The sequence below is a fragment of the Anguilla anguilla genome, chromosome 7 (genome assembly GCF_013347855.1).
Source record: "Anguilla anguilla isolate fAngAng1 chromosome 7, fAngAng1.pri, whole genome shotgun sequence".
Classification (NCBI taxonomy): domain Eukaryota; kingdom Metazoa; phylum Chordata; class Actinopteri; order Anguilliformes; family Anguillidae; genus Anguilla; species Anguilla anguilla.
Genome location: NC_049207.1, coordinates 45810427 through 45821354, shown reverse-complemented (window position 1 = coordinate 45821354; position 10928 = coordinate 45810427). Strand labels below are relative to the sequence as shown.

Sequence of the window (10928 nt, the reverse complement as noted above, 5' to 3'; positions counted from 1 at the left end):
ATATTTATCCGGATGGCACAGCCTTCTACTCGGGTTAAGTAACGCGCTCGAGCATCACTTAACCCGGAACGCTCACTCAACGTGCAACCGGGATTTGAACCGGCAACCCCCCCTGTTTGGGATTGCGGCGGTGGACGGCTCACCTCGAACTCGGCGTGCTTGTGGATGTCCTCCGCCCGCTGTCTGCTCAGGATGAACTCGGCCTCGTTGGCCACCCTCACCAGGTGATCCTTCATGGTGTGACTCAGCAGCCTGGCACGGGGAGAGAGAAACACACACACACACAAAACACACACACATTAGAACCATTATAGATATAGAATAATTAGATTCGGAGTGATCGTTGAATCACTGGGAATGTGAACTACTGATCTGAATAGGTGTGATTAAGCATGACCCAAGGAGTTAAAACTTGCACAAACGTGTTCATTAGTTACTGTTATCAACACGCTTAATAAAACATGAATGTGTAATAAAACATATATGAATAACGCCTGCATCAATCCACAGCACCCAATGTCTGGGGAGCTGGTCTGGTATTGACAGGAATCACCTCCAGGCTCGTTAACATTAATTGATTTGTTAATGATATGCATCGGACATGGGCGGGGGGAGGGCTGAGGTGTTGGGGGGGCGGAGCCTTAGTCTGAGATTGACAGGCAGAGAGTCTCTGTGTATCTCTGTGCCCTAATAAAGTGCTCATGGGGAGGAGCCCTTCTCCGCCCTCGGGTCAGGGGGGGTCGGGACCGTGCAAAGTGGAACGATAACAGACCCGCGCCTCTTCCCCCTGTAACCCGACGCCGAAGTTTCGGCAGCTGGACCCCTGGGCGACCCCCCTCCCACGGCTCCGGCCTCATCAATAACGGAGCTCCAGCTGCCAGGCGCTACCGCCGCCGAAACCCGCTATCCCACCTGGACCAAAGCCCTGATGTCCCCTTACGGCACGCTAGCATAATGTGCGCTAACGTGCTGTGTGTGAGCACTGCAGCTCCCCTGGACCGGTTACCTCGGAGACTCCTCTGAGAACATTAAGCGCAGGCGTAGCGCCCTGTGGCACAAGCTTTTACACATCAGTCTTGTAAAGGCACTCTAGTTTTGCGCACTTTGGGCATCCAGCCAACTTTCTTCACCAGGTTTCACCCTCAATGACGACGTGTTTCAGATCCTGAGCCCCAGTCAATAGACAAGAGCTTAATAACAATATGGAGTAAAGAGAAACAGTCCCTGCTGAGTGAGTGTGCTGTTAGGGGGAGGGGGATTGGGGGCGGGGGGTAACCCTTGTGATTGAGTCGTGGGGGGGGGGGGGGCGGGGCGAGACAGCCGCTCTCACGCCTGCGAGGCGTCCGGGATCACAGCCCCTGTCACCTGGCGCGTCAGCCCCCCCCTTCCCCACCCCCCCGCGCCCCTGGGGACGGGGCAGGTATTGACGGAGACTTGAACTCCCGCCTCTCCTCTCTCCTGGGCGTATTGATTTTCCTGGGGCAGCCCGGGGGCGCAGTATTGTATTGGAGGGGGTGCGCGTAATGAAGAGGGGGCTAACGCGCGCGGCGCGTCTCCCCGGCCATAATTACCTCCCCTCGTTGACGAGCTCGATGAAGGCCAGCCCCGCGTTCTTCTGGATGGAGTTCTGCCATTCCTGTGAAGCATAGAGACAACACACTCATTATACCTGAAATACACCACCTCTCCTCCACACACACACAAACACACACACTCTCATTATACCTGAAATACACCACCTCTCTTCCACACACACACACACACACACACACTCTCATTATACCTGAAATACACCACCTCTCTTCCACACACACACACACACACACACACTCTCATTATACCTGAAATACACCACCTCCTTTCCACACACATACACACAATAACATCAGAAGGAGGCACGGAGTTTGAAACCACTATTTTTCCTCCAAGAAAGCCAAATAAAAAAATGCATCTAAAACCTTGCCGTCACGAAACTGACGTGGCACAATGGGTGTAACCTGTCGTCTGCAACTCAGAAAGGACTGCGTGGTCAGGGGGGGGGGGAACGTGAGCCGCGGGCTGAAGGACGTTAACCACGAGGCCCTGCCGACGGGCCCCGAGCCACGGCCGCGCTGCTGCTGCGGCAACGTATACGAAGTTTCGCAGAGGCGGCGATGAGCTACCCAAAGAAAGCGGTAATCGCCCATAAATATTCCAGTTTGCTTTACAGGCCATGTGAAAACCGTACAGCACCAAATACGGTACACAGGAAATACTATTAATACTCTGCTGGGAGATGAAGTATGCTTATTATACACGCATAACAGATATGCAAGCACTGGCTGTAAAGCAGCCTAACAAGCCCTCATGTCAGAATATTATTTCATAAATTAGCATGTTTTAGATTTTCTATATGAGATGCCAAGTAACAATACAAACATAATGAAGAGAAATCTACCCATAGACAGAAATGAGCAAAAAATAAATGGGGGGGACAAACAAAAAATAGAAAACAAATGTTTTTAGATTTGGATGGCTCAGTAACACCATCAGCTGTATCATTCCATCCAGTCCATGAGGATGCTGATGACCTCTGACCTTTGACCTGCACTCCTCGAGGAGCCATTTCGCTTCCTGCTTTCTGATCCAACCGGCTACCTAAAGGACCTTTTCCGTCACCTTAATTCAGCATGACAGAGGCTTGTGGGGATTTATGCTCAGCCCTCTCACTGTTGCACCACTGCAGATTGCTGACATATACAAAATAAGGTATTTGTGTTTGTGTCAGTGCAAGTGCAAGAACTGATAAAACCGTTTTCTCAGAGTGTCAAACTAAACTGTACCTTGTAGTATTCTATGATTCCACTAATAAAAAAACAATATTAAAAGTATTTATTTTATTTGCAAAAGATACAGAGTAGCGCTAAGGGGCTAAATGCTACGTCTGACGCAGTACCCCTTCAGTGGTTATGTGTTTTCTCTGAGTGAGTATCAGCAGCAGTGGAGAGCTGTTGCGAAGCCATCATCTCACTGAGTGAGAATTAGCCTATCGCGCTGCACACACATGGGGTTTCCGCAGGGCTCTGCCTTTCATTGGATGATGCAGAGAGGCCTCACTTGGCTCACGATAGCTTAATACAAAGACGGTACTTTCTAGTGATGTAGGTGCAGGCCAGGCCTGCTCTCTCAGCTGATGGGACGCCCAATCGCAGGGGTACTGTGGACGTGAGGGCAGGGCCGAGGGGGACCTCCTTCCTCCAGGGCAAAAGCCCATTCTTCTTGTGTACTTATCAACCCCAAAGAGACCTCATTGTTTTCACATTGCCAGTTAAGATAGCAAGGTATCAAACCTCCATCTTGCTTTTTGGCTTCAGCGAAGAAGACTATACGTCTATCAACAGATGAAGGATTATAGGAAGTCAACACCTAGCACTGTATTACCATGCAGCTTCTGTAGTTGTTTTACTAAAGGCAGACATAAAAGGTAAACAGCAACTAGACTTTAAGAGATACAACCAATTTATAGTTGATTTTAAAACTCAAAATTCTGAGCATGCAAAATGTCTCTCTCGCCAGAGGAAGGTTCTGTTTTTCGAAGTGAGCAAACTTCAAAACGCTGCTTACTTCTTCTCTCGATGCAAGCAAAAGTGAGGCTGCACAGCAGCGAACGCCGCTCTCAATCAGGGGCGGCCAGCTGGACTTTGTTTAGTCTCGAGTTGATGAGGGTAGCTCGGCCGTCACAGCGTGCGCCCCGAAAGCTGGGCTACGTCCCTTTCATCATTAGCGCTGATCCCCCGATGTTTAAACCAACAACGACCAGACCGGAACACCAAAAAGAACCCCGCACGCACAAAATAATAAACACTCGTTTGATTCGAACGGGTTCGCGTACCGCGAACGTATCCGATTGACCGGCTAGGAAGCAGGCGGGAAAGCGCTATCGACCGCGTGCATCTTTAGCGAGTTTACGTTTGCGAAGGTCACTCTTATCGGAAACGAACCCGAGCACGGAAAAGGTCGGTTTTCGTATCGTCCTCCGCGTATCGCAATGACATCTGACAGGACGAGCGGGTTTTAACTGCCGCTGTGAGAGAGGCGTGACGCTCGCCCGCCCACGCGTGCAACCTCAGATGCTATCTGGCCCTGAGGAAACCAGCCTTCGGAAGAAACGCTCGGGCGGATTCGAATGGTAATTGCAGAATGCTCAGCGAGGGACTTACGAAGGAACAAACATTCTTTCAACGGCCTTTAAAGGGATAAGCCACGGTAAATCTGTACATAATTTTGATCGGAACAGCGTCATCGTGACACTCCGCTGGCGCAAACACAACCGTAACGGTTTCTGCTTCCAAAATATCTGAGTCTCCAGCTTCTTCACATTGAAACAATAACAATTTTGGAGTTTTTTTTTTTTTTTGACACGGAAAGGTTCGCTATAAATCAGCAAACGTGACGCTGTGCTGCTTCTGTTGAGTCTTTGTATTTTTTCCATTTATGGTGGAATCGAACCGAAGGCGTCCAGCGCATCGTAATATGTCCCTCCGCAGGACAGCGCATTAGCGTCCGCGCGCGAAAGATTAAATACGGCGCTGCGATTTTTTTAAAACCAAACACGCGGCGGACAGCCGCCGTCTATAAAAACGATAAAGCCGAATTCCGAGCCTTGTTTGCTGGAAGGAAGACAGACCCTTTCTTATTCGCCGCGGCAGCCGGGCGCGCGCTTCTCAGAGACTGTTTATAAACAACGCCACATTTTCACCGTTTTTTAGCGTCGTCTCCGCTGTCCAGACAAAAAAACTGCAAAGTGGTCTGCGCAGAAAAGAAAACTTTACTTTAGGTCCCCCTGCCTGCTAGGCCCCGCTTCCTGTCTGAGAGAGTTCGCCTTCGCTGTCCGGCTCCCATCCGCAGGGGCCCGGCGCGGCTAAGTGCCCGCTGATACCGTGTTGTTTTTGGTTCGCCGCGCTGGAGAATATGGTTCAAAGGAGTCGCTAAGAAAGCAGCGTGGTGCTATCCTGCAGGCGAGACGAGAGAGAGGCGGGGAGCCTGCTCGTGGGGGGGTGGGGGGGGGGGGACTCTAAACGCACTGATCTTGAACCTCGCATGTGTGTGTTTTTGCAAACGACGGGGTGTCATTCTGGCTGTGTAGAACAAGAAACTCTGCACCCCCCTCCATTTCACCGCATTCCTCAGCCCCCCTACTCCCCCCCCCCGATCCTCGAGAGGTTCAGCTCTTTGCCTAACGAAACGCCTCCCGCCTGCTCCAAACCTTTTCACAGCGCCGCCCCTCCCCGCGCGGCTTGCGGACGCCGGTTCTCCATGACGGAAACGTCAGGCCGCGGCGTGAGGCAGGGACGTTTGTCTGTGCGCCGTACCGACAGCTATGACACGTCGAAAGTACGGCCTCTCGCGTTTTTGGGGTGTCGACGCTCGCCGCACGGTCACCGGGACCGCGCGCTCCCTGCCTGAGGGGAGCTCGGCTCAGTGGCCCCGCGTCACTCAGGGGTCAGAGGTCACGAGATGGCAGCGGTGTGGGAAGCGAGCGGCCCTCTCCTGTTCTCAGCTTTCGCCTGAAACGCCCATCTGTTGAGACGAGGGGAGGCCGCAATCTGCTAAAATCGGTCACCAGAGAAACCGCTCGGCCGTCTCTTGGAGGAAGTGGAGGAGGTAACGTCTGCGTGGTGGAAATGTGCACAGTGTGTGTGTGTGTGTGTATACATATACACACACACGCATATACAGTGTGTGATCTTATTACGTTGGATCAAATAATGTGATCAAACAAAGAATTTGACTTTTCAAGCTTAAAATTTCAGTCTTTGTCTATAGACCTGGATAATTAAAGAAAGTTGTTTATTTTGGTTATGCATGCGACACGGAGAGTTCAGCATTTCCTTGAATTAACAATCAGAAAGAAAGAAAAAAAGCACAGGGCTTACAATCACAGCTCAAATGTTCGGAGGCCGCGGCAGTTAGACTGAGCAGCCTCAACGATATCCTTTCGCTCCGGTTTAAGTTCGCTGCTAAAATAAACCACGGAAGCAGTCTACTCGATAATTAGGGGCCTGCTTTTCCGTTACCGGCCAAGCCTGCATCAGTTCTGTTCCGGACCATTTTTCTTCTGCGTTCACCCCTTCCCCCGGTCCTTCGCGTTACGCTCAGAAGTGTCTCGCCGGCTGAGTTATCTGCCGTAGATCTGCGCAACAAAACTGCCTTTCTGCTGCTGAAGCTACGCGGTCAGTTACGCGGTCAGTTACGCGGTCAGTTACGCGGTCAGTCCCCTTTCAGATTCTGTACGAGCCTGTTTCTCACACAGAGAATAATAACAGACGGCCAGAGCAGAGGCTCAGACAATCGGCTATGATATACAGGACAGAAACGCAGCTACTCTGAGATTTATGTGACAGGACTTTCAGATAGCGGACACTATAGCGTCCCCCCCCGAATGATTTCTAGTCTGTAAGCTCAGTCGCTGAGTGGCCCTTCTCATTACTCATTTATCCCGTGTTTTTGGGCTGAAGCCTCTCCTGTTTTTTTTTTTTTTTTTGAGGTGATGTACTTCGGAACGCGGCGGGTGTAAATGCACCTTTAAATCAGAAATCGAGGTCGCGTCGTCGAAAGGAAGCGTCAGTTTGAATTAGAGGAGCGGCCCCAAAAAACTGGCTCACGCGAAGCCGCTCGGAAAGGCGAGGCGAAGATTTTGGAAAGCGATACGGTATCTGTATCGGTCTCTGGAGCGGGCCCACTTTGACGGCTCCATCATTTGCAAGTGCCTGGATGAACTGGGCTAAAAAAAATACCGCTTCAATTCCCAGTTACACAGTATGATTTGACAAAAAAAAAAATTCAGGAAGAAAAAACTGTTTTCCACAACAGACGTTTGACATTTATAGCAAAATGAACACTCGCTGTCGTTGAATAATTTGTCTCTTAACTTGAACGAGCCTAGTGACTGGAACCAAACTTGAAGGTGAACGAGGTAAAAGATTTGTGTATCTTGAGCAGTACAAACTGCAACTGTACTGTGCAGGCAAAAAAGGAGGACAGATTGGCCACTGACTGTCTGTCCCAGGCAAAATGACAGATTGATCACTGACTGTCTGTTACAGGCAAAATGACAGATTGGCCACTAACTGTCTGTTACAGGCGAAATAAGAGCTCCTGTTCCAAGCCTGGGCGAGGCCTAGTCTGATGCAGGGTTCACTCATACAGGCACGCCGTTCCTGATGGGCAATCTGCAGAAGCTGATTAACCTTAACAGCACGCCGATGGTCTGTGGGCGGAACCCAGAGGAAGAGGAGAAAGAGCCCACAGTCACTCTGTTATGCTTCATATTAATCCAACAGTTAATTAATCCAATTTACTGTGACAGACTGTAATATACCCACATCAGTAAACTATACTGAGAGTGAGGAATGGTGTATATTGTGGCCTAAGTTAGGCTTTATTACATTTATAAAACTGGCTATTTTACAGAAGAAAAATTATGCATTTATAAAGCTGCCTATTTTACAGAAGAAAAATAATGTGTTTATGAAGCTGGCTATTTTACAGAGTCATATATTTATAAAGCTGGGTATTTTATAGAAGAAACTCATGTTAAATGACTTGTTTAAGAGGGAACTAAACAGCACTTTTGAGTTACAAGCCCAGTTTCCTAACCCTAACCATGATACTACACTGCTGCCCCAACAGGCATGTATGTAAAGGCAAAACAAGAGGTGCAGCTACAGCCAGGCAAACAAAGCAATCCATCCTGGACTACAACCCCCATCAAACTTATTCACATCACTTTGCACTCCACAGGAAGAGAACTCTCAGCGGTGCAATTTCAATGATAAAACAAGGAACCAGGGGGATGACATAGACCGGACTATTCTCCCACTGCTGTTTGCCAATGGGAAAAGGGATTAAGGATAAACCCCCTCGTCGATTTGGCCACAGTTTATAGAGAGAGCTTGTTTACACTGCTAATGAACACGTCCACTGTGTTATTCTTTACTAATTAAGTATTTGTCGTTTTTACGCTGCACTTTTCAATATGTTTTAAACAAGTAAAAAAAACCTAATTAATCATTTGCTAAAACCAATTACAAATTAGAGCGGTTTTATTTATAAACTGTATGTCAGAAAGAGGTCTGTTGGTTTAATGTTGATATTAACAGATTAATGTTATCTTCAATGTAAGTCCACTAGATTAAAACCATTAGGTTAGACAGACATATTTCATTTTTAAAAACTATCCATTGGGAATTTAACACTTTCATACTTAGTGTATACGAATGATACAAATGATGTTAGCTATACGTTCATAAATTAATATATAATCCTGAAAGATCTTGAAAAATAGCTCACATTCACCCGACAAAATAAGAATCATCATTAGAGCTTATTTTTCAAAAAAAATCTTACATGACTGTTTTGGTCATTTTCATTCAAAATGGCATATAGTCCTGAAAAATCATGAGAAATAGCACACCATTCACCAGACAAAATAAGAAACACAATTAGAGCTCATTTTTCAAACTAAACCTTCCATGACTATTTTGGTCATTTTGCTTCAAAATGGCGGTCGCTTTGAATTCCCCTCTGTTGCTATTTAACTCTTAAGAGTCCGCACCTGCTTCAGAGAGTGGGAGAGATCAGCAGTAGGCCCTTAGGGAAATGAGTATCTGCGAGAGTGACAAACCCAGTCGCTGAACGAATCCATCAGCCATGCTAATTTCACATCTTTAATAGGCTTACCACCGTCTTAGCCTGTTCCCTCGCACGAGATTTATATCTTCTGCTCCTGAGACTGTGTACGAGACGCATAAGCATTAAATACGAAAGGGTTGCTGGAAATATGCTAATCATGAGTCAAAACCACAATATGAATGTTCTTAGTCCTGCTGACATAAGTCAGGTTATACTCAAATATGAAGAAAAAGTTAAAGAACAGGTTTTATCTAAAAATTCGAACAGCTGCGAGGCATTCTTATTTATTCCCTTTGGTTTGACAGTTTTGTTTTTGAGTTTTTCCAAAGTACTGCAGATATGGAAGAAATTGCTATAGCATAGATATACACTACATGTGTCTTCCCAACGGTGCCTTTGAAGTTTGAGAGGTACAGTGTCTCTCTCAGTGTACTGCACAGAGAGGGCTTTGATAAAGCCTGCTGAGAAACTTCAATCAACTGCAGATAGAGGGAAAACTTCAGCTACTGACGTCAAAACAAACAACCATTTAGAATATTTGTCTACTAGTCTAACCATCTAAGAAAAAAATGAACATTTGTGACAATATTTACGTAAGAGCAAAAATCTTCATTCCACCAATATTTTTTTTCCTAAACAGATTGCTAATTCATTTGTTAACAATTAAACTGTTGTTTATAATTCTAGTGTCTATTCTGATCCAAAAAGCTATTGTGATAGGGTAGTGCGTACAGTCTTCATATTTGCGGTGATTGAAAACTCTTCAGTGGCACAAATCCCTTGATCTCTAACACCGGGAGACACTCCACCTCCCCTCTCGAAATAAATTAGGATTTTAGAGATACCGTGCAGTCCTCCCTGCCTCAGCTGAAAAATAAATGAGTCAAACTCGTCCCCATCTCCTCCCCATATCTACAGTACGTCTGTCCTAATCTTCATCCTCAATCTCTTCCTCTTTTCCTGTCCTGTCACACCACTCCAGTGTCATTTCTCAAAGACGCAGATCTGTCCTATCCCTCTCCAGTTTCCTCCTCTCCGAATCGCGAAGCGTTCTGGCAAGAACACGCGCACTCCCAAGTTGAAAAATTAGTGAACACACTAACGCACCCCAGTTAGTAGATGTGCTCCTAAATTATTTTTTTTCCCCAGTTAGCACACATTCATTTTCAAGAAGAAATATTCCTAAAATGGGAGCACTGTAGAGCCCTCCAATTACCAGAGTACAACGGTCTATGGCAAATCCCTGGGCAGGCTCAGCAAACCATAGAATACTTTTAATTCAAGGACATACTTCCCCAGTATAAAACCCCATTTACGGTGACTGTGGGAGAATTTGGTCTGGTGACTTCCTGAAGCAATTAGCGCCAATTTTCAAGGTGTGCCCCCCCCCCCCCCCCTCGTTCGTTCCTGTTTTTGTTTTCCCCCTTTCCGCGGAAACTCTGGCGTATTCCGCGGGAGCAGGGGCGACCGACCGGGGGCCCCGCGTGGCGACGCCCAGATTCAGGCTTTGATTAGATCAGCATTAAACAGCGGCCTGACAGATGTGACAAATAGGCGCGTTAGACCGCGTCATTCACTCCGCCTCCCGGATGCTCACCAGGTTCACTTCCCCCCCTGCGCCCCTGCGCCCCCCCCCCGAACACGCGCGGGCGGACGACACCGCAGCGGACGAGCGCGATCTCTCTATATTACCGTCGGAGAACGAGTCCGGCGAACGGCGCCTGGTAAACAGGGGGGAAAAACAGCGAGAGGAAGCACATTTCCACATGGAAAATAATAAATAAATAAAAGTGATTAAGCGCACTGGCTGAAGAAAGAGAAGGGCGATAAATCAGCCCAGTTGGGACGATCTTTTATTCATCATTTTTCGCTCTCAAAGCGTCGCGATCGGAACGCAAGCAGCTGTCCGGCCGAGGGGGTCGTTATTCGACGCTTGCGCGGGACCCTACTGCTCTATCCCGCCCCCCATTAGAGCGGCCATTAGGCCCGAGCCCCCCCCCCCCCCCCCCCCCCCCGAAAGCCTCACTGCACCCTATTGACAACGTGCGTCATTGATTTTTACACACCTGCTATGATTCCTTCATTTGTATTCATGACCTGTCTGTCAACATCACCTAAATAAATTTGGCAACATAGTTCCCCCCCGCCAACCCCCTCCCAAAAAAAGACAAATCGATGCAAAGCAGCATTAATTTAGCGTTTCCCTTATTCGCTGGGCGGCCCGGGTAAAACTCGGGTCAAAGGTTTTCGGACGG

At 47.9% G+C, this 10928-nt stretch overlaps 1 protein-coding gene across 10 annotated transcripts in view; it reads right to left on the bottom strand.

Moving 5' to 3' along the window:
- Positions 1–10928, bottom strand: part of LOC118232272 (lipopolysaccharide-responsive and beige-like anchor protein) — a 208635-nt gene that overhangs the window by 119538 nt on the left and 78169 nt on the right. For all 10 annotated transcript variants that reach the window (XM_035427121.1, XM_035427123.1, XM_035427122.1 and 7 more), the window contains 2 exons: positions 1572–1636; positions 144–252 (listed from right to left, as the gene is read on the bottom strand). In XM_035427121.1, the coding sequence (XP_035283012.1) occupies positions 144–252; positions 1572–1636 (174 nt within the window). The remainder of the gene's footprint in view (positions 1–143; positions 253–1571; positions 1637–10928) is intronic.